Source organism: Rhinoraja longicauda, chromosome 3, assembly GCF_053455715.1.
Source record: "Rhinoraja longicauda isolate Sanriku21f chromosome 3, sRhiLon1.1, whole genome shotgun sequence".
NCBI lineage: Eukaryota > Metazoa > Chordata > Chondrichthyes > Rajiformes > Arhynchobatidae > Rhinoraja > Rhinoraja longicauda.
This window is the reverse complement of record NC_135955.1, coordinates 60,383,332-60,408,042: the sequence shown is the minus strand read 5'-3', so window position 1 is coordinate 60,408,042 and position 24,711 is coordinate 60,383,332. Positions and strand designations below refer to the sequence as shown.

At 43.9% G+C, this 24,711-nt stretch overlaps 1 protein-coding gene across 4 annotated transcripts in view; it reads left to right on the top strand.

Moving 5' to 3' along the window:
• Nucleotides 1–9,976: 9,976 nt before the first annotated feature.
• Nucleotides 9,977–24,711, top strand: part of pcsk5b (proprotein convertase subtilisin/kexin type 5b) — a 254,563-nt gene continuing 239,828 nt past the window's right edge. For all 4 annotated transcript variants that reach the window (XM_078396247.1, XM_078396244.1, XM_078396243.1 and 1 more), the window contains exon 1: nucleotides 9,977–10,546. In XM_078396247.1, coding sequence (XP_078252373.1) covers nucleotides 10,367–10,546 — 180 coding nt within the window. In that variant the 5' untranslated portion in view covers nucleotides 9,977–10,366. The remainder of the gene's footprint in view (nucleotides 10,547–24,711) is intronic.

The following is a 24,711-nucleotide window of genomic DNA, read 5'->3' as shown; positions in this document are numbered from 1 at the left end:
TGACCTGGTGATTTACTTCACCTTTGTGTCTATTTGAATTGGATTCATGCTTCTGTACCACGTCAGGCAGCATTGGTCATTTTGGTGGCTGTCAAGGGTTTTTAACTAATCAATTCACCAATTTAAATTTTCTTGTATAAAGTTAAATGTCTTTTCAATTATATTGTGGATACAGTAGAGTTCTATTGTTTGCAAATGTCTAATCTCTGCTTCCATGACTTTTTAAAATGTAGGATAAACAAAAAGAGATACAGCTCGTGGAGGAGAAATTAAAATTAACAGAGAAAGCAAAGAAGAACAGTTCATTAAATATGATCAATTGGCCCGATACAGACCGAGTGGATCTCTAGTGCAAATATTCAATCAGTAACATCCAAAGTTTAAAGATCACGATTTATTCACAAAATGCTGGAGTAACTCAGCAGGTCAGGCAGCATCTCGGGAGAGAAGGAATGGGTGACGTTTCGAGTCGAGACCCTTCTTCAGACTGATGTCGGGGGTGGGACAAAGGAAGGATATAGGTGGAGACGGGAAGATAGAGGGAGATCTGGGAAGGAGGAGGGGAAGGGAGGGACAGAGGAGCTATCTGAAGTTGGAGAAGTCGACGTTCATACCACCGGGCCGCAAACTGCCCAGGCGAAATATGAGATGCTGCTCCTCCAATTTCCGGCGGGCCTCACAATGGCACTGGAGGAGGCCCATGACAGAGAGGTCAGACTGGGAATGGGAGGGGGAGTTAAAGTGCTGGGCCACCGGGAGATCAGTTGCGTTAATGCGGACCGAGCGCAGGTGTTCAGCGAAGCGATCGCCGAGCCTGCGCTTGGTCTCGCCGATATAGATAAGTTGACATCTAGAGCAGCGGATGCAATAGATGAGGTTGGAGGAGGTGCAGGTGAACCTCTGTCTCACCTGGAAAGAATGTTTGGGTCCTTTGATGGAGTTGAGGGGGGAGGTAAAGGGACAGGTGTTGCATCTCGTGCGGTTGCAAGGGAAAGTGCCCGGGGTTAGGGTGGTTTGGGTAGGAAGGGACGAGTGGACCAGGGAGTTGCGGAGGGAACGGTCTCTGCGGAACGCAGAGAGGGGAGGGGATGGGAAGATATGGCCAGTGGTGGGGTCCTGTTGTAGGTGACGGAAATGTTGGTGGATAATATGTTGGATCCGCTGGCTGGTGGGGTGGAAGGTGAGAACGAGGGGGATCCTGTCCTTGTTGCGAGTGTGGGGATGGGGAGCAAGAGCGGAGCTGCGGGATGTAGAAGAGACCCTAGTGAGAGCCTCATCTATAATGGAGGAGGGGAAGCCCCGTTTTCTGAAAAACGAGGACATCTCGGAAGCCCTAGTGTGAAACACCTCATCCCGGGCGCAGATGCGGCGTAGACGGAGGAATTGGGAGTAGGGGATAGACTTTTTGCAGGGGACCGGGTGGGAAGAAGTGTAGTCCAGATAGCTGTGCGAGTCGGTGGGCTTGTAATAAATGTCCGTCACTAGTTTTTCTCCTGTGATGGAGATGGTGAGGTCCAGAAACGGGAGGGAGATGTCAGAGATAGTCCAGGTATATTTAAGGGCAGGATGGAAATTGGAGGTGAAGTGTATAAAGTCAGTGAGTTCTGCATGGGTGCAAGAGGTAGCACCAATGCAGTCATCGATGTAGTGGAGGTAGAGTTCGGGGATGGGGCCAGTGTACGTCTGGAACAGGGATTGTTCGACGTACCCAACAAAGAGGCAGGCGTAGCTAGGGCCCATGCGAGTGCCCATAGTTACGCCTCTGGTTTGGAGGAAGTGGGAGGAGTCAAAGGAGAAGTTGTTGAGGGTAAGAACCAGCTCTGCTAGGCGGAGGAGAGTGTTGGTCGATGGGGATTGGCTGGTTCTACGGTCGAGGAAGAAACGGAGGGCTTCGAGACCATCCTTGTGGGGGATGGAAGTGTAGAGTGACTGGACATCCATGGTGAAAATGAGGGAGTGGGGGCCTGGGAACCGGAAGTTATCCAGGAGATGGAGAGCGTGTGAGGTGTCTTGGACGTAGGTGGGGAGGGATTTGACCAGGGGGGATAGGATGGAGTCGAGGTAGGTAGCAGCAACTCTTCAAGAAATAGTTATAAATGTCAACTATCAACTTATCCAAGAAGTTGAACAAAAATAATTGTTTGCAAACATTTTATATACGAGGAAATCGCAGAGTTGTGAACACTGCCCAGTCTAGCATACAGAATCTGCTTCTTAAAATGGCGCAAAAATTTACCCATGACCTCGGTATGGGTAAATACGGTTTACGGTTTTTAGAGTCGAGTGATCTATCTTGCTCCTCTATTATCTTTAATTTGTAATGAGTGTACCCTGTACGTTTATCTGCTGCAAAGTAAATGGTTTACTTGTATTTCTTGCCTAATCCAGAGCCAGCTATAGTGATTTTCTTTTCACAGCTCCCAGATCAGAGAGATTAAATCTGTGAGAGTGACGCTGCCAATAATCACATGCTCTTCAGCTACTTGTCTCTCTTGCCAATGTTTGTTTAAACTTGTGGCTCCAGCTTCTGTGTTTTGGAAATCAAAAGCATTCTTATCTACTGAGCCCAGTGGAATGGCCTCTGGTGCTGCAGAGATTTAAAGATGTCCACCTCATTGTAATCTAATAAATAGAACAGTTACAAAGATAATGTGTGGGAAGGAACTGCAGATACTGATTTGCACCAAAGGTAGACACAAAATGCTGGAGTAACTCAATGGGCCAGGCAGCATCTCTGGAAAAAAGGACTATGTGACATTTCGGGTGAAGACCCTTCTTCACTGAATGTCAGGGGAGAGGGAAACTGGAGGTATGCAGATGTACAAAGAACCTCCTCATACCTCCTTCTTTGTACAATACAATACAATACAATACAATACAATACAATACAATATATCTTTATTGTCATTGTACCCAGGGGTACAACGAGATTGGGAATGCGCCTCCCATACGATGCAATAATTTAGGTAATTTAGACAGCAGCAACCCAACGAAACGAAACAGTTTTGGACAGGGTAAAGTGCAAGTTGATCTATGCGTTGTGGCCATCCGGCTCAGCAGGACCGGTTCATAGCAGCTATGGCCCTGGGGATGAAGCTGTTCCTGAGTCTGGAGGTGCGGGCATAGAAGGCCTTGTATCGTCTGCCCGATGGAAGGAGTTCGAACAGACTGTTGCAGGGGTGTGAAGAGTCTTTGTGGATGCTGGCTTTTCTGAGGCATCGTGTGTTGTAGATGCCCTCCAAGTCTGGTAGCTGTGTTCCGATGGCCCTCTGAGCTCTATGGACTACCCACTGTAGAGCTTTCCTTTCTGCCTCCGTGCAGCTGAGGTACCACACAGGGATGCCATGCGTTAGGATGCTCTCTATGGTGCAGCGGTAGAAGGTCGTCAGCAGCTGTTGGGGTAGACCAGACTTTTTCAGTGTTCTTAAGTAGAACAGTCTTTGTTGTGCCTTCTTGACCAGCGCAGCAGTGTTATTGGACCATGTTAGGTCCTCCGAAATGTGAGTGCCCAGAAACTTGAAGCTGGACACTCTCTCCACACTGTCCCCGTTGATAGAGATCGTGGCATATTCCCCGTTATGTGACCTACGGAAGTTGATGATCAGCTCCTTGGTCTTGGTGGTATTTAGGGACAGGTTGTTATCTGAGCACCAGTCTGCCAGGTTCTGCACCTCCGCTCTATAGTTTGTTTCATCCCCGTTGGTGATCAGCCCGATCACCGTTGTGTCATCTGCAAACTTGACAATGGTGTTGGTGTCGAATGCAGGAACACAGTCATGTGTGAAGAGGGAGTAGAGCATGGGGCTCAGAACACAACCCTGTGGTGTGCCGGTACTCAGGGTGATAGTGGAGGACAGGTGCGGGCCCATTCTCACTGCCTGCGGTCGTTCCAGCAGGAAGTCCAGGATCCAGTCACATAATGACGAGCTGAGGCCTAGCTGGTGGAGTTTGGTGATGAGCTTGGTGGGGATGACCGTGTTGAAGGCGGAGCTATAGTCTATGAATAGCATCCTCACGTACGTGCCCTGTCTCTCTAGGTGAGTCAGGACAGTGTGAAGAGCCAGAGAGATGGCGTCCTCTGTGGATCTATTTGCCCTGTATGCATACCTCCAGTTTCCCTCTCACCTGACTCTCAGTCTGAAGAAGTGTCTCAATCCAAAAGATCACCTATTCCGTTTCTCCAGAGATGCTACCTGACCTGCTGAGTTACTCCAGCATTTTGTGTCTACAAAGATTATGTAGACTGTCAAGGTAAACCATAAGTGCCACCTTTGTAAATCAGTGAAATGTGCAATATCCAGCATGATGCCAATGAAGTATTCTACCTTGTCACTTAGATCAACATTTTCTCTTATTAGTCAACTATATTCTGAACCATTGTAAAATTTTAAAACTGAATTCAATGATGTCCGAAATGATTTGTGGAAATGAGTAGTTACAAAATAGAAATGAAGAAGGTTCCCAACCAGAAACATTTTGTGTCCATGTCCCTCCACAGATGCGACCTGACCTGAGTTCCTCCAGCAGTTTACTACTTTTCCCCAGTCATTTGGCTGCTACCTAAATAGTTTCTGAGAGAAATGTTTCAGCCTTTCCTTTTGCAAACATCCTGGGAATTCAAGAGTAAATCAACCATACACTCCCTTGAATGGATCGACTGGACTTATATTAAAGAACTAGACCAAGTGGACCCGTTGGGCCCAAACCTCTCCTGCATTGGTGCAGCACCCTCTCCTCCCCCCTCTCCCCTCCCCTCTCCTCCCCCTTAACCCTCCTTATCCTCCCCCCTCCCTCCCTCCTCCCCCCCCCTCCCTCCCTCCCCTCCTCCCACTCCCCTCTCCCCTCCACACTTCCTCCCCTCCCCTTCCCCTCCCCCAATCCATCCCCTCAACCCCCCTTATCCTCCCTCCTTCCCCCTCCCTCCCTCCCCCCCTCCCTTCACCCCCCTCCCTCCCTCCCTCCCTCACCCCTCCCTCCCTAGGAGATAGATTTAAACTTTAAAATGTGAATAACTTTAAAAATATAACTTCTTCCATTAGCACCAAAGGGACAACAGTGAGCAAGGTGGGTCTAAAATTGTCAATAGACAATAGGTGCAGGAGTAGGCCATTCGGCCCTTCGAGCCAGCACCACCATTCAATTTGATCATGGCTGATCATTCTCAATCAGTACCCCGTTCCTGCCTTCTCCCCAAACCCCCTGACTCGGCTATCCTTAAGAGCTCTATCTAGCTCTCTCTTGAATGCATTCAGAGAATTGGCCGCCACTGCCTTCTGAGGCAGAGAATTCCACAGATTTACAACTCTCTGACTGAAAATGTTTTTCCTCATCTCCGTTCTAAATGGCCTACCCCTTATTCTTAAACTGTGGCCCCTGGTTCTGGACTTCCCCAACATTGGGAACATGTTTCCTGCCTCTAACTAAATTTGTCACGCTATCGTGTACCGTTTTGGCTGTAGTTCAGGAACAAAGTAAGAAACAAACAAGACTTTTAGTATATAGATCTTTTAGTATAGAGTCGCCAGTGGTTGGAGTCATGGTCAAGGGATAGGTATGAAGAGATGTCCAAAAGCTGACGCCTGGCTTCAGCATAATAGAGGGCAGTCTGCCAGACTATAACGGCACTGTCCTTGTTAACAGGTGTGAAGACAAAGGTATGTAAAGGTCTGCCTGGATGAGGTGTGAATAGTAGACAAAACAATCGGAATGGCATAGTTTAACTGACTGCAGCTTGGAGGGAGTAAGGTCTCCACATCTGATCAATATTCAAAGTTTCTTCCGGAAATTGTGAGTATGTGTCCAATATCAGCAGATATGGGGCTTTTTTGATTGTCTGTCAAACCTAGCAGAAACCTAACTGTTGAAATTAGAGAATGCTGATACCTCTGCTACACCATAATAGATATTTAGGGAGAGGAAGTTACTTACATTACCTCAATTTTCTCATATTCAGAAATAAAAGCACACATATTTATTTCAAAGGCCCTGGCTGTTGACCCGGAAATGCAGACTGATAGTTCCCTGCCCCTCAAAGATAATAGATCAAAAGATCCTTCCATAAGTTAGGGTGATGCTCGATTCACCTCTACCCTAATGCAAACATTGCACTTTGTCTGAAGACCTGATGCGCTACAATGCACTACAATGTTGAGAACTATGTGACGTTTTGGGTCAAGACCCTTCTTCAGACCCTTCTATCTTCCCCTTTGTTTTGCCTGTTGTACTTAAATCTGAAGAAGGGTCTCAAACCATCACCTATTCCTTTTCTCCAGAGCTGCTGCCTGATCCATTGAGTTACTCCAGCTTTACATTTTTGTCTTCAGTTTAAATCAGCATCTGCAGTTCATACCTACACATTCTGTATCTTCCCCTTTGTTCTGCATATTGTACTTAAATTTGAACTGATTGTTGCATGCTAACCAGCCAAAGGAAAGAAAATACATAATTCCAATCGAGCCACTCACAATGTACAGATACATGATAAGGGAATAACATTTAGTGCAAGGTAAAGCCAGTAATGTCCGATCAAAGATAGTCCGAGGGTCTCCAATGAGGTAGATAATAGTTCAGGACTGCTCTGGTTGTGGTAGGAAGGTTCAGTTGCCTAACAAAAGCTGGGAAGAAACTGTCCCTGAATCTGGAGGTTGCGTTTTTACACTTCTTTAATATAGAAACATAGAAACAGAAAATTGGTGCAGGAGGAGGCTATTTGGCCCTTCGAGCCAGCACCGCCATTGTGATCATGGCTGATCATCTACAATCAGTAACCTGTGCCTGCCTTCTCCCCATATCCCTTAATTCCACTAGCCCTGAGAGCTCGATCTAACTCTCTTTTAAATTCATCCAGTGAATTGGCTTCCACTGCCTTCTGTGGCAGAGAATTACACAAATTTACAACTCTCTGGGTGAAAAAGTTTCTTCTCACCTCAGTTTTAAATGGCCTCCCCTTTATTCTTAGACTGTGTCCCGTGGTTCTGGACTCCCCCAACATGGGAACATTTTTCCTGCATCTAGCTTGTCTAGTCCTTTTATAATTTTATATGTCTCTATAAGATCCCCTCTCATCCTTCTAAACTCCAGTGAATACAAGCCAATCTTTCCAATCTTTCCTCATATGACAGTCCCTCCATCCCAGGGATTAACCTCATGAACCTACGCTGCACTGCCTCAATAGCAAGGACGCCCTTCCTCAAATTAGGAGACCAAAACTGCACACCTTTTGCTCGAAGGGAGAGGGGAGAAAAGGGAGTGGCCAGTGTGAGATTCATATCTAATTGTGCTGGCCTTGCCAAGGCAGCATGAGGTATAAGTGGAGTCAATGGAAGGGAGATTGGTTTGTGTGATGGTTTGGGCTGCGTCCATAATTGGCTGTAATTTCTTGTGGTCTTGGATGGAACTCTTCCCAAACCAAGCTCTGATACATCCTGATAAAATGCTTTCAATGGCGCATATTGGGGACATGCTGAACTTCCTAAGCCTTTTAGGGAAGTAGAGGCATTGGTGTGCATTGTTGGTCGTTGCTTTAATATGTGTGGTCCAGGAGAAGTTGTTGATGATGTTTACTACAAGGAATTTGAAGTTATCAACTATCTCTACTTCAGCGCTGTCAATACAAACTGGGGTATATGTACCACTTCGCGTCTTGAAGTCGATCTCCTTTGTCTTACTGACACCAGGACACGAGGTTCTCTATCTCCTTCCTGTACTCTGACTCATCATTATTTGATATCCGTCCCACAATGGTGGTGTCGTCTGCGAATTTGTAAATTGAACATGGCTGCACAATGGTGGGTGTATAAGGAGTAAAGAAGGGGGTTGAGAACGCATCCTGGCGGACCCAAAATGGCAGCGCTGCCCTAGCAGCTGCGGCTTACCTGCGGTCCATTTGTCTTTGTGTTTTTTGTTGGTTCTTTTATCTTAATTGCAGATGTGATGTTGTGTTTTTTGTGGTTGTGTACTATGTGTGTGTGTGGGGGAGGGAACTGTAAAATTGTAAATTTGTCCCTTCTGAACGGAGACCCGACCTTTGTTTTCTGGGTGGTGTCTCCGTTCCTGCTGCGGCCTACCATCGGCCAAACTCCTGGAGCTGGCGGCCTCCACCCGGGACCACCTGGGCTCTGGTTCGCAGAGCCCGTGGACCGGACTCACCATCTGCGGAGCCGGCTGTCTTCGGAGGCTGCGGGAGTGGCTGCGACTCACCTTCAGAGACTTCGGTTCGGGCTGCGTGGATGCCGACATCGGGAGCTCCGGCAGCGGATCGCGGGGCTTGGGTCGGCCCGCCGCGGACATTTCACCGTCCGGCGCGGCCTGAAATAGGCCGCGGGATTTTTCTCTGCTCGGCGGGGGCTTCAACGTCGGGAGCCACGACTGCCCTGACGTGCAGCAGCAGCGGCAGTGGCAGCATCTTTGCCCGCCCCGGATCGTGGGGCTTGGGTCGCCCCGTTGCGGATCTTTCACCGTCCGGCGCGGCCTGGAACGTGGCAACCTCAACAGCCTGACCGCGGGAGAAGACGGCAGGGGAAGGGGAAAGACATTCTGGCCTTCCATCACAGTGAGGAGGGGACTGGAGGAGACTGACTGTGATGGGTTTCTTTTTTTTGTTTGTTTTGTGTTGGTTGTGGTTATGTAGTTGCGTATTTTATTGCATCATTGTTGGACTGTGGGTGGCGAAATCTCGTCCAAAAGATTTGTTTTTTGGATGACATTAATGGTAATTCTGATTCTGATTCTTCTTGTGGAGCACCAGTGGTGAGGATTCTCATAGAAGATGATTTGTCTCCTATCCTCACTGATTTGGGTCTGTTGGTCAGGAAGTTGAGGATCCATTTACTGAGATGAGTGCTGACTCTAAGTCCCGCAGGTTTGGTGATGAGCTTGAATGGTATAATGGTGTTAAAGGCAGAGCTGTAGTCTATAAATAGTCTATGTAGTCTGACACTGGTGTCTCGGTTATCCAGGTATTCCAGGGATGAGTGTAGGGCCAGGGCGATGGCAGAGTCCGTGGACCTGTTGTGGCGGTAGGCAAACATCAGTAGGTTAAGGTCGCTTGGTAGACTGAATTTAATGCATTCCATAACTAGCCTCTCAAAGCATTACATGATGGTGGAAGCAATAAGCTATTTTATTTGGTTGTTAACCTCATATCATGTACCTTTGCCCATATGTTATTGGTAACTAGACCAAATGGACCCGAACCACTCCTGCATTGGTGAAGCAACCTCTCCTCTCTCCTCCCCTCTCCCCCCCTCCCTCCCCTCCCTCCCCTCCCCCCCTCCCCTCCCCCTCCTCCCCTCCCCCTCCCCCTTTCCCTAGGAGATAGATTTAAACTGTAAAATGTGAATAACTTTAAAAATATAACACCGATTTCAATTAAACTTCTTCCATTAGCACCAAAGGGACAACGTAAGGTGTGCCTAAAATTGTCGCGCTCTCGTGCACCGTTTTGGCTGTAGTTGAGGAACAAACAAACGAGAGTTTTAGTATATAGATTGTTTCAAGCACACTGACATTGTTTTCTTCACTTTAAGTTTAATTCCTGGATTAAGAGCCAAGAGTGTTTAAGTGTCATATGCACCGTCAGGGGAACAATGAAATTCTTGCAGCAGTGTAGTAAGCCTGTAAAAGCAATACACATAGATTATATATAAAATCAACAATTTAATAATGAAGTATTTATCATAAAATATATTTGTGAAACATTCATAATGCATATGTTTGGCAGGTTTTTGTAAGATCAGCTATCTCGTTTCCCTTATTCGCCTGCGAGAAAGTCGCAAGTCCTTTTGTTGGAATCCCGGTTAAAATACATTTGCAATCAGCGTGTTTGAACGAAATACGAGTGTGGCGCGCTAGGACCAGAGGAAGTATTATTTTTTCTCTCTCTCTCTCTGGTGAATTTCTCCAGCGGGGGTGGGGGTTAATTGAGTTACCGTTAGAGTTGGAGGTGGCGCTGTAGCCATCTTAAGGCAAAGATGATTTGAGTGAGGAACAGCGCTCACTTGCATATACACACACAGGAACACACAAGACCTACATAGATGCATGTCATAGACAAGGGCTACAGACAGCAGCTGCACCTGGGGGACCACAGCAGTTCACAATCCAACGGAGCACGTCCAAAACCAAAGGACGGCACTGACTGCCGCGTAACCTAATTCTTTCTCTGTTCACCTGGTTTAATCATCCAAAAGCCCGGCTGATTTGCGATAGGAAGGTTCACAGCCAGGAGCGGACACCGTGCTTGCGGGCGGGCGGGCGAGTTAGTAAAGCGGGGGATAGACCCACGCTCTGGAATTAACAAGGGAAGTCAGTGTGAGTGAGATTTCATTAGATTTTTTTGCTTTTTTTAAAAAACAAAACAAAAAATATGGGTGGAACAGCGAATTGGTGTCGGAATGTTCTCTTTGCTGTGGTGGTGTTTGTAGGGGTTGGAATACCCTTTTGCAGAACATTGACGTACACGAACCACTGGGCAGTGAGGATAAACGGTGGGTCCGAAGAAGCCAATGCGATAGCAAGTAAATACGGATACAGAAACTTGGGACAGGTAAGGTGCATCCCCAGCTCTATATATATATATATATATATATGTTGTAAACGGACAGACCGGCTCCCTTTTTGTTTGTTTTGACCGCATTGTTGGGAGCAGCTGAGAGCGATTTGTTTGTGATTTCTTTCTTGTCTGGCAATATTTCAATGTGATTTTCTCTGTGAGAGGGCGAACTGTTTCAGCGTTCGTTCACACGCACCCGATGTAATGCCCGCTGCCTGAACCGGAGAACTTTCTCAGTCGAACCCAGCAACACAACTTTGTTTGTTATGTTTTATTGAAAGAAGTGTTTAACGTTGGATTTACCGTTTAGGTTTTTTTATTTAGCAGAGAGAGCCTGGATCTTATATCTCGCTTTCACTGCTTAAAGAAGAAGGGAAGGGAAGGGAAGGGAAGGGAAGGGGGAAATAATATCTAAACGATATTTGGAAACGTCTCTCCATGTCGGACCGTAATGGGAGCGGGTTCAATGATTACAACTGGTTTTGTGCTGTGAGGAGGCACAGGTGTCTGTGTGTGACCGGCTGGCCGGAGCTGACACTCGTCGCGGGCCAGTGGCCGCTCAGCTCGGCTGAGCCCGGTCACGCTGATGGCTCTCTCTCCCCCCCCCCCCCCTCTCATATTCTGTTCCCATGTTGATCTCTCCGTTCCCAGAAAGGCGCGAAGGGAGTGGGTTGGGGAGAGTTGACCGGGGTGGGGGGAGGTGAGCGGGTTTGATGTACCCGATCAGCCTTTGGCGACCTGTTTCCCGGGAGAGATCCAGTCCCCAGGCAGCCAGCCAGACCAAGTCTGAGCTGTTAGGTCTTTCACTTCCCCGCCCACTGCCAGCTTAAGGGGAGAGCAGGAGCAGGACACCGCTTACACTTCAGTTCCGCCCTTAAAGGACAAATATTTATTTTCAAGTGTGTGTGTGGTTTCAATCTCGATATTTAAACGTTTTGATTCTCCAGAGTTTGCATGTACTCCGGAAGGATCCGGTGGAAATCTACACAGCTTTCCAACTCATTAAGGGGCTTATGAATTTGATTTCAGTGAGTTCTTTACCTGGCAAAGCTTCCCATGTACACACCTGCATTGTTTCAAATGTTCCCACCGGCCCAGTGAAGTTTAAACGTCGCCTGTCCATTCACTCGACAGATACTGCCTGACCCGCTGAGTTCCTCCAGTTAGTTCTGTGCTCAAGATTCCAACATCTTGTATCTCCATTATGCAGCTTCAAACATTGTTTGTTCTGAATACACCTATTTATGTTTCCATGGATCTTCCTTACCTTTCATTGATAAGAGATTGAAATATTTTTTAACTAGAACTGTATACACACTTGGATAGTAAGGTTTTAATAGAGACATGTTATTTTTGAGAGAAGAGAATGGTTGAGTGCAGGTGAAGGAGTTAGTAATAGAATTGGGCTATTGAGCGCCAGTGATACAAAGGAAGTTGTAGGACAGCGATTTTAAAAATTAATTAAACTTCTATTTGTACTTCATTTCAAGCATCCCAGAGCATTTGCAGTGAATGAAATACTTTGAAGTTGTTGCTGATGTGATAATATGAAACGCAGTAGATAATTTGCAAATTACAAAGTTCTACTATCCTTAATCACATCTTGCATGTGATCCTTAATCACATCTTGCATGTTCTTTGTACCCTTCCATATCTTTAGTTTCCTTCTCTCCTGAGAGTAGACCGAAGTAGGGTCTCGACCTGAAACGTCACCCATTCCTTCTCTCCAGAGATGCCGCCTGACCCGCTGAGTTACTCCAGCATTTTGTGTCTATCTGCACTTGGTAAATCAATAATACATTGAGAGTGTCCACTCGCTCTAGTGCCCATCAACAGGCACTGCAGGGACTTTGTGAATATTATACCGTTCCCGGGGGAGGAGAGATGAACTTCACTGGTTCTTTAGGTGAGTTGAGTAGATCTCTGGGAATAAGTCCGTTTTTAGATTGGTAAAAGCACAATATCACAGTGCTATTTCTAATTCACTGACCCATTGGGATTGGAGATGGAGCAAGAGTGTTTCTTGTCTACAGAATCTGCTATAAAGTCACATCTTAAACTTAATCTCCCACCTTCATTTAAATTTTTTTTTGGTAATCAGGATTGTTCTCAAATATAAACCACAAAGTGCTGGTGTAACTCAGCGGGTCAGGCAGCATCACTGGTGTCGTGAATGTGTCTGAAGAAGAGTCCTGACCTGAAACATCACCTGTCCATGTCTTCCAGAAATGCTGCCTGACTCGCTGAGTTATTCCACTTTGTTTGCTCCAACATCTGCAAATGTGGTCATTATTCCTAATACCTTTTTCTCTCAACTATCTTAATATTTTGACTGTCTGGTTCAATGAGGCAATCTTCGGTTCACAAGCCTCCATTTCTCATACGGTTTGCTTCTCACGACTGGCAATTATATAATCTATCAATATCCATGGCTGGGGTGATGACAAGTAACATTCATGTCACACAAATGTCAGGTAATGATATTCAGCAGAAAAAGATCCAACTATCACTACTAGACATTCAATTGCATTGCAATCAGTGAAACTTCCACTCTCTAATCATGGGAGTTACCATTGACCAGAAACACTGACCTGGGCGGCGCAGTGGTAGATTACTACCTTGTAGCAGCAGCAACCTGGGTTTATCCTGACTATGGGTGCTGTCTGTACGGAGTATGTATGTTCTCCCTGTGACTGCGTGAGTTGTCTCCGGTTTCCTCCCACACTCCAAAGACGTGCAGGCGTGTAGGTTAATTGGCTTCAGTAAATTTGTCCCTAGTGTGTGGGATAGTGCTAGTGTATGGGCTGATCACTGGATGGCATAGACTAGCGAGACGAACAGCTTGTTTCTGAGCTGTCTCTCTAAAGTGTAAAGTCTGAAGAATCTGAACTGGAGTAGCCATATCACAATGTGGCTACAATAGCAGGTCAGAGGCTAGGTGAGTGTGGTGAGTTAGTTGCTATCTAAAGCCTGTCCATCTACAAGGTTCAAGTCGGGAGTGTAATGGAGTATTCTCCACTGGACTGGATGAGTGTGTCTTCAATATCATTAAGCTCTACACTATACAGGATATAACAACCTGCATGATAGACACCCAATCCACAATCATTCATTCACTCAGCCACTGATGCACAGTGGCAGCAGTTTGCATCATCTCTACAGGATACACTGCAGCAGCTCACAAGAGTCCTCGAACAGCACTTTCCAAACCTACTACCTTTACCAGCTAGGTGGATAAGGACAGCTAAGTACAGGTGTCAGAGATTATGGGGAGAGGCAGGAGATTGGGGTTAGGAGGGAGAGATAGAACAGCCATGATTGAATGGCGGAGTAGACTTGATTGGCTGAATGGCCTAATTCTACTCTTATTCCCTATGACCTTAAAGCATTGGGACACCATCACCTGGAGGCTGTCCTCCAAGTTTGGTCACACACCATCCAAACTTTGAAACATATTGTCATTCTTTCATTCATTGATGGGTCAAAATCCTAGAACTCCCTCTTTAACAGCATTGTGGGCATACCCACACTTCAAGGACTGCAGCATTTGAAGAAGGTAGCTCACTAGCACCTCAAGGGCAATTAGGGATGGCCATTTGAATAATGGCTCGGCCTATGTAGTCCACATCGTTTGAATGAAACAAAATGCATTGCTGGACTCTGCATAATTCTGTGCCCTTTTCAACAGAAGTGCAAGATGATTTAAGCATTAGCCATACATCCATCTGGAATATTCCTGGCAATCATAGCTCAACAATTAATGATGTTTCAGTCCCTAATTAATGTCAGCATTAAATTAAATGGATTTGCTTGGTTATGATGCATTGGTTTATTCTGCAAGAAGGAATTTGCTTTCAATATGAATTTTAAACTGGGTTGTGAGATGTGTATTATATTTGCATAGTATCATTAATGATCATTATAACTGTTTTGAATAGAACTGCTCTTTTGGTAGAATAAATTATTACAAGATCTTGTTCAATAAAATTGAAGAATTTCCAGTTCACTTTGGAGAGACAAGCACAGGAAACAGTTTTTCAATTGGATTGATGTTAAGAGTTTTCATTATTTTTGTAAGGTCATGTCATACCAAATTTCCACACATGAATAAAAGGCAAGGCCTCATATTTATTTCCCTGAGACAGTGTTGGTGAGCTACCTGCTTTAAAATTGAATGACTTTCTAAGGTATTTGAGAGAACTCTTTGCTCAAGATTCCAACATCATGTATCTCCATTTTGCAGTTTCAAATGTTGTTTGTTCTGAATACACCTATTTATGTTTCCATGGATCTCCCTTGCATTTCATTGACAAGAGATTGGAATAGGGGTACTATTTTAAACTAGAACTGTATACACACTTGGATGGTAAGAACTCTTTACAGCCAGTTATGCTCCTGTGAGTTTGGAATTGCACTTAAGTCAGTAAATGAGTAAGTAAGGAGAGAAAAATTCCTTCCCTAAAGAAGATTAGCAAAGCAAGCTTTTGTTTTGAAAGTGTTTTAGTTTTGTGGTCACCTTACTGATGTTAGCTTTTTAATTAAAGATTTATTTAATTAAAACAAAGTTCCCAAAGTAAAAAAGAAAAAAAGATGAATGAAACCAGGAAAAATTGGATCATTCGTCTAGATTTCAGGACTACTGGTCCAGTAATGCAACCATTATGCTCTGGTTCAATTAACTATTCCTTTATGCTAAGAGGAATGCTATACTTCATGAAAAGGCAGTTTGTCATCTTTGAAAAGTGTAAGGGTTAAATAAGTTTTGGATGGTTGACATAAAGCAGTGAATTATTCTGTAATGCATTATTTTTGGTTTTAATTTTTAATGATCAATAAACATCTGACCAATGATATAAATGATTCATAAATGTATACCTTAGTATGTAAACGAACTATAAGAAGAATGTTAAGTGCTTGTTTGTGAGCTCAGAATTGCTGATCAGTGTAAGAAAATATCTCAATTCCTCTATTTCATAAAAGGGGATAGTTTCCTCTTTATATTAGTTAATTAGCTTTATTAAACTCCACTTTAGCCTTGAAATAAAAGCTAAAGATCTTCATTTTAAACATGATTCAAAGTTTGTAAAGGTTTTTATTCCTGATATATATCCTGATTATATATTATTCAGCATATGATTGATTAAAATAATTTCAAGTGTTGTTTGTCTTAACATTTTTGTCCTGGTTTACTGTCTTCCCATTTATTCTTTGGTATCTCCCTACTTTCCTTAGTGGGGAGATTTGGAGCTCAACTACAACTCTTCTCCTGCCCAATCTCTTATCTAACCTGAAGCAAATCATGCTCCAGATATGGAAGCTTGTACTTGGTAAACCAAAGCCACCCGTAAACTAATTTCCCTTCCCAGATAAAATCTAAATATTTGACGCAGGCACAAGATTTGCACTTTGTTTTCTTGCCCTCGTCATTTGCGATCAAATTCCACCCCAGTTTCACTGTGACATATGGGATCAGTCAGATGTTCTTTTAACCTGGTTCTGAGTCAAAGGAAGTGTTGAATGATTAGTCTAAAGCTTTGGTTAGGCAACATTTGGAGTATTGTATGCAGTTCCGATCATCCCATTTAAGGAATGTGTAGTGGCTTTGGAGAGGATGATGTAGGGATTAGAGGATATTAGCTAAAGGGAAGGTTGGACAAGCATGGTTTTCTCCGAAGTGATAGAAGTTTATAAAATTATGATCGACATGGAGAAGGTATACAGTTAGAACCTTTTTCCCAGTATGAAAATGTTATAGACTGGAGGGAATAACTTCAAGGTCAGAGAGAGAAAGTTTTCAGATGTACAGGATGTATCAGAGTAAACCAGCTTTATAAATTAAGGTACGCTTGAATCTTGAAGTAAAAGCTAAAAATCTTCATTTTAAACATGATTTATAGTTCACAGAAAAGGTTTTATTCCTGATATTTATTATATCTATTCCTGATATTTATTTACATGGAGAGTGGCAGGTGCCTGGAATGCATTGCCAGGGTTGGTGGTAAAGTGGGTACAGTAGTGACATTTAAGATGCTTTTAATAATAATAATAATTCATTTATTTTATATAGCGCCTTATCGCATGCTCAAAGCGCTTTACAAAAACAATTAACATAGAAACAAACAGACAAACTATCCTGACGGAAAAGCGGCGAATACACAACGCCAGCATCCTCTCACGTCAGGGTCCGGCAGTAGACATTAAAAAGCACAAGATACACAGATATAATTTTTTACACAAACAGCCATCACAGTGATTGCTCTAGGCATACCCTCACTGTGATGGAAGGCAAAGTCTTATCTCCTCCTCATTCTTCTCCCGTGGTGCCACGAGGTGATCGAGGCTCCCAACTTTTTGAAGCCCCCACCGGGCGATGGAAAGTCCCAGAGCCGAGCAGGCCGATGAAAGTCCTGAGCCCCCACCGGGCGATGGAAAGTCCCAGGGCCGAGCCGAGCAGGCCGATGAAAGTCCTGAGCCCCCACCGGGCGATGGAAAGTGTCGCGGCCAGGCCACGCAGGGCGATGAAGGGCCTGCGGGCGGGTCGATCGTACCTCGCGCTTCGGGGCGGTTGAAGCTGCTACGGCTGGAGCTCCCAAAAGCCGGTCACCAGCCAGGGACCTGCGAACTCCCGATGTTGCGGTCTGCAGGGCCCACGGCCGAAGCCTCCGAGATGGTAAGTCCAGGTCCTGCGACCGGAGTCTTTGAGGTCGATCCCAGCTGGAGGCCGCCGACTCCACGATGTTAGGCCGTAGCGCTAACGGAGATACGACACGGTAAAGTTCGCATCTCCGTTGAGGAGGAGATTTGAAAATAGGTTTCCCCCAACCCCCCCACCACCCCCCCACATACACAGAGTTAAAAATAAAATAAAAATTACATTTAACGACGACAATGACAAAAAACAACAACAAAAAACAGAGAGACTGCCGGTGAGCCGCAGCTGCAGAACACAGCCACGCCCCTTTTTGGATAGGCACGTCGGTATGGAAAGGTATAGATTATAAGCAGGCAGAATTGATTTGTTTAATTTATGTTCGGTGTAGACATTGTGAGCTCAAGGGCCTGTTTCTATGCTGCACTGTCCTATATAATTCCTCAAGTACTGTAGATGTTGCTTGAACTTTTAAATTTAGTCCACTACAAACAATTAAAGTGTGATGTGACTGAAAGTGAATTGGGAATATTTAAATCCAGTTTCCTGTTCTTGTGGTTAGTTGTCTTTTGCCAGTAGGTAGTGTGAAACAGCATTAAGCTATTTGATAAATCATTAAGAGTAGAAACCTTAAAATCATCGACCCCATGGCTCCAATATAATTCTATAGCGTCAGTTAAAATTTGTCTTGGTAAGGGTACTGACAAAGTGAATTAACATACGCAAAGTGCTGGAATAACGCAGCATCTCTGATGAAAAAAGATAGCTGACATTTTGGGTCGAGACTTTTTTCAGACTCTGACTTCAGAATTAACGTACAGTCTCCCCCTTTGGGTTTAAACAGAGTTCACAATTGTTGTGAGGACCTCCTTGAGCTTTCAGTTCTTCAGGTTATCATCAGTAGTCAATTTAATATGGTGAGTCCTAAAGTTGTGATGTGGGAATATCGCACAGTTCAGTAAAGAAGTGCAATGTGGAGCGAACTACAAATTGCTACTAGTGTGTATCCCTACCACAACGGTTAAGTCGGACTTGAGTTTCAGCACCATGACTGAACGTTGGCCCTGATGAGTACAAAGCCGAAGAGAGAACAATGAGAAAGAAATTGGCAGTTAAGAATTAAAAACTGCAAGTATTCCTACATTCAAATATATGTGCTCCTCAACTTACGATGGGGTTACTTATGATAAACCCATTGTAAATTGAAAATATCATAAGTCGAAAATGCATATCGCTAGCCTGGGAAAAGATAAAAATTCGAAGTATGGTTTCTACTGAATGTGTAAGAAAATAACTGCAGATGCTGGTACAAATCAAAGGTATTTATTCACAAAATGCTGGAGTAACTCAGCAGGTCAGGCAGCATCTCAGGAGAGAAGAAATTGGTGACTTTTCGGGTCGAGACCCTTATCGCTTTTGCACCATCGTAAAGTCGAAATATCGTAAGTTGAAGCATCGTAAGTCGAGGAGCATCTGTATTGTGAATTGGGCATGTGATGTGACTTGCCTTCACTATAAAAATGAATGAAAGTTATGATGCGTGTGGAATTACTGCTCTTACTATGCGACACATTTTGGTCAACAAATTCTGTTGACGATGCAATGAAAAAATAATTGTTCAAACTGTAGATGTATTTCTTTGAATGCAATTGTACACAATCCACAAACTTCTATCTCATTTATTGAATGATGCTTCCCTCTCAATTAGACATCTTTGGGTGAACATTGGTAGCAGCTAGCAGAGCTGTTGCCTCAGTGCCAAAGACCCTGGTTCACTCCTCATCGTGAGTGTTGTATGTGTAAAGTTTGCATGTTCTCCATGAGTGCATGAGTTTCCTCTGGGTGTTCCAGTTTCCCCCCACATCCCAACGATGTGCGGGTTTATAGGTTAATTTGCCCCTAATGTGAACGGGTGATCGATGGATGGTAGGTCAAAGAGCCTTTTTCCATGCTATATCTTTAAACTTAAACTCGAGTGACAAACACTTTCATATCTGACCTAAAACAGGGGATTAATTATGCCATTCACTGATTAAGATATTCTGATCTTGATTGATATCAGAAACTCTTTGCCCTGTTTTTCCATTTCTTTCAATGATTCTTTTTAAAGAAAAAGTACAAATTATGTGGCCCTTTAGTAACAATCAAATTGTGGATATTGGCCATGTTCATGATTTTGGTTTTGTTAGTCTTTCCTATATACTGCCTCACTTTTTTGCAAATCCTATATTAATTGGATATCTTTACTTTCCTCACATTCTCATCTACTCCCCCACCCTTCCAGATCTACCACCTATCAATGCATAGGAGCTTTCTCCAAGAACACAAGCAGATGCCTATGAGTTGATACTTCTGTTTCATCCCTACCCAACTATCTGTCATAGTATTATCCAGCCTTGTCCCATATTGTGCACCCAAATCTCCTCAAGATATTGCCTACTTTGAAGGACTCTTCCCTCTGGGAGTTCTGGAGACCCTCTCTCATTGCTTCCCCCTCTGTGGTTCCTGTTGCTATCCCCCTATCATTTGCCAGACTTTGTTCCACCCCCATCTTTTTCCAGCTTTGTCATCCCACTACAAACATCGGAAGAAGAGTCCCAACCTAAAACATTGCTTACCCATTCCCTCCATAGATGCTGAATTTCCTGCTGAGTTACTCTAGCACTCCTTCCTCCAGATCATTAATGTAAGATTTTCAAGTTTGCTGATGATATGAGGCTCGGTGGAAGGGAAAGGGCATGTTGTGATGGTAACATTGTGATTCTGCAACAACATTGAGTGATTGGGGAAAAAACATGGCAAATGGAATTTAATGTGGGTAAATGTGAAGTTATGCACTTCAGTAAGAGGAATCAAAAAAGGTGGAGTACAATCTAAATGAATACAGTTCAGAGGGATATAGGTGTCCGAGTGCACGAATCATAAAAAGTGAGTAGATAGTGCAAAAAAGTAATTAATAATGTCCAAAATGCTTGTTGCTGCCTTGTGAAGACGTAAGAGTTTATGAATAGAGATGTTTTGTTACCGTAGCACAAGGTGTTGGTGACGTCATTCCTGGAAGATTGTGCATGGATTTTGTTGCCTTGCATAAAAAAAATACTGGTGTGGAGGGAGTACAAAAGAGATTCACCAGATTCATTCTTCAAATTAGGTTGTCCTATCAAAAGAGGCTGACAAATTGGTTCCCTATTACTCGGAGTTTAGACAAATGAGGTGTGACCTTATTTAAGATCTTAAGTGGGCCTGACATGGTAGATGTTGATGTTTTCCACTAATAGGAGAGTCATGAGCAAGGGGACAGAGCTACAAAATTAGACGCTGGTCATTTAAAGCTGAGTTAAAATTTCTTCTCTAGGGAAGGTTGTGAATCTGGTATCCTCTGACCCAGGATATCATTGGATGTATTTAAGGTTGAGACAGTTATATACTAGAAAGATTAAGTGTTGTGGGGAACTTGCACAGAATTGGGACCAGCATAGATCAGCCATGATTTTATTAACAGTGTTGTTTTGAGGGATCCAGTAGCTGGATCCTGCTCCCTTTTTCTTCTGGTTATTATTTATGCCTTGAACTAAAGAGGAAAACATGCCCCTCATTAATTATTGGGAAATTTATGAAAAAATTGATTATCTGTTTGAAATCCAACGATGAACTTGAATCAAGTTTTGCAGTGCTTTACTTTGGTGTAAATTGTATAAGAGGACTTAACATCTAAACCAAATAAAGATTTGGCTAATACACATCAATATTATCAATATTTAAAAAATATCTATCTATTTTATCTAGCCTCTGTCCAAATAATGTGCAGAAAGGTTTATTTGTGCTTTTTCAATTATGTATCCCAATTTGATTCTCTGTTTAATATCTTCCATTATTTCATGTTCTTGTAGCTATTTTCTTTTTAAAATATTATTATTCTGCAGAAAATTATATAAATAAGTGACTGCTATTCATTTTTGAAGACCCACTAACTTTGATTTATATCTAGCAAAGCCTTAATTAAACAAGTTTAGAAATAGGAATGGAAAAACAATGCCATGAAGGTAATGGTGCACAGGTGGGAAGCAGGGTATAATGGGAAAAGATTAGCAGTTGTGTAGATCCTTAATGATCCTGAGAATATGGTGAACCACTGCAGTCCTTTAGGAGAATAGCAGAATAGGATTCAGCGCATTGTGCCCATATTGGTTCCTAATCCTGCAAATCCATTAATCCTATTTCCTGATAGACATAAAAAGCCGGAGTAACTCAGCAGGACAGGCAATATCTCTGGAGAGAAGGAATGGGTGATGTTTTGGATCGAGACCCTTCTTCAGACCTATTTCCTACTTATTTCCCTTTCCCTTATTCTCTATCTCTCTCATCCTCAATGACTGTTACTTGCCTGAGGAGTGATTATACGTCCAAGTTAGGAATAATGTTCAAATTGTAAAAGAGTGTGGAGATGCCAGAGTTCCAGCTGCCCCAGTCATTAGTTGTAGATAGGGTAGATTTAGCAAGTGCTTTGGAATAACCTAGGCGTGAAACTGCTGTGCATTTTGTCGATTGCAACTGCCAGCCATGGAGTTTCTCATGGAAACTTTCCAGAAATCACTACCAACGTTATATTGGAACTGCCTCACTCATCTGAGTTCACTGGAGGTTGGAGATGAAGTAATTTATAGGAGGATGGTAGCAAGATTAGTTTGCAGCTCATTTGAGCAGTTTCCAGTCATGAAGGGCTGGAAGAGAAAGGTCAAACCTTTTTTATTTCCTGCACGGTGTTAATTATTAAATCCAGATATGAGATCATATGAGATGGTGAGCAGGAGCTTCCTTGGTAATAATACAGAAAAAGAATTTGATAACTACATTGAATACATCATTCATGCTGCACATTATATGAAATCTAAATTATGTCTGATTTAGCTGTAAAGCAACAAACAGTATAATCGATACAGTTGTCTATGACTGCTAATTGTACCCTAACATTAGTGGAGGATGGTGCCTCTCCATTTTAGTGAATTGTGCATTGAACGGGCTGTTGTGGGGACTGCAGTCATATTTGTGCATCAAGTATTTGCTTTGCTATGGTTGTTGTAGGTTATAAATTGGGTTTTACGAAGATTGCAGGCGTTGTCTGTGACCTTGCCATTTGTTATCACTTTTTGAGAAGTGATTACTTCTTGAGAGCTCTGTCAGTTGCCAAACTTAAAGGTTGAATTATCATTGAAGGTTAAGATTATGGGTCCATAAGGTGATTAAAATTCCCGGTAACTTTGAGAGATGCAGTGTATGGCATCGCAAACTGGGTGTTAGGATCAACTTGAATTCCCAAAGGTGATGCTCAGATGGAAATTTTAATGTGCCTTCTCTAATCCATACCAGTGTGCCATACTTGTTTATGCAGTGAAAGTGGGTAGGAAATGTTTTTGGAGGGATATGGGCAAGGCACAGGCAAGTGGGACTAGCACGGCTAGGCAACTTGGTCAGCATTCATGAGTTGGGCCGAAGGGCCTATTTGTGCTGTACAGCTCCATAACTCTTGAGTGGGTTGGGTCTATGCATTCTTTTCTCAGTGGTGATGTTGAACTGTCTTGGTGGTTTTCTATTGATGGTTGTGAAAAAAGAACACGTGGCCTAGCTTCCCTCAAAGGTATGTTGCAGTGGGTTATTATAGCAGAATTTTTCAGATACCAGGGTGCAATACTGTGACTCTTGCATCCATCCAGAGACCCCAGCAACCAAGGTAGAGAAAGGAAGGTTCATGTGCACTTTGTCCAACCTCATCTATTGCACTCGACACACGATCTGGCCTACTTTACATTGGTGCAGCCGTTTCGCCGAACACTTGCCCTCTGTCCGTGCGGACACAAGGTGTGGAGCTCTTAGTTTTAAAATCCTCCTTCCCAGACTGACTTTTCTGTCCTTGGCCACCTCCATTGCCAGAGTGAGGGAACGTGTAGGCTGGAATAACATCACGGCATTCTGCTTGGATAGTTTACAACCCAATGGTATGAACATAAAATTTTCAAATTACAAGTAATGGCCCCCCTACACCCCCTCTTTCCCCGATTCGCACCACTCACTGATCCGCACACATTTATTCCACCACTCCAGTCACCCTGCTCCTTTCCTCTCCTCCATGCATTCTTCTCTCATACCCAAGTCTGGAATTTCCCTTTTGTCCTTCCTCTTCCCCTCCCCATTCCTTTGCACCCATACCCCCCCTCCCCATTCCTTTGCACTCATATCACCCCTCCTGGCTTTACATTTCACTCATTTTCATTCCTTCCTGACAACCTTTGACTCCTTCTCACCTCCAGCCTTTCGGCCTTTGACACTTCACCTATCTGTCACTGACCCTCCACTGTCACCTGCATCCACCTGTCACTTGCCAGGCATTGCCTCACCCCCACCTCTCATCTTGCTCTTTCTCCCTGCCCCTGCTCTCCCCCCCCCCCCCCTCCACTCCATCAGTCTGAAGAAGGGTCCCATACGAAATGTTGTTCCCTCCACAGATTCTGCCTGACCTGATGAATTCCTCATTATTTTACCTGGAATTCAGTGATTGATGTGTGGACAGGCTGTGACCTGAGCTTCAATTTCCAAATGGATGTGATGTTTAAGTCTTTGTGTTCCCAGAGCACGGTGATTCACACACACAAATTTGTGTGACTTTGTTACTCGGTCTTTTTATGACTAGACAAGGCTTGGTAAATGCTCGTCCTTCAGGCAGTGTTAAATTGAAGAACTGAGGCAAGGTAACTAGATCACCCAAGTAGACTTTGCGTCTCCTGCTCCCTATTGTCATTAGTTGATGTACTGTTTGCTGTAGAGTATGATACAATATATCTTTATTGTCATTGTACAGGGGTACCATGAGATTGGGAATGCGCCTCCCATCAGTATAAATTTATACAACCCAGTGAAACAAAATTAGAAACAGATTTAAAACAGTATAAAGTTCAAGTAGGTCTGTGCCGGTTCACTGTGCGATGTGACCATCCGGCTCAGCAGGACTGGTTCATAGCAGCTATGGCCCTGGGGATGAAGCTGTTCCTGAATCTAGAGGTGCGGGCATAGAAGGCCTTGTAGCATCTGCCCGATGGTAGAATTTCAAACAGACTATTGCAGGGGTGTGAGCATCAGACTTTCAATCCATGTTGTGTCATGTCTTGATAGCGAATAGCTCAATAGAGGCTTTGACTACATTTCCTCCACAGATGCTGCCTGACCCATTGAGCTTTGTGGCTCACAAAAGCATTTGTTTTTGCTCAAGATTCCAGCATCTGTAGTTCCATGTGTCTCTGTTCAGCCTTTCTTGGTCTTCTACTAGAAGCTGCTTTTTCAAGAACCAAACCTGTATCATTGCAATAAATTTTACATCAGAATAATCCATGTTGATTACAGATCACCAACACAACATAGGGGTTAATTTTCCATCTGATCAAATACACCAAGAGGCTTTAGATTGTTCAAAGGAGCAATTTTGTCTTGTAGCTCTGGCTCGTAAGCTTAATGATGCCCA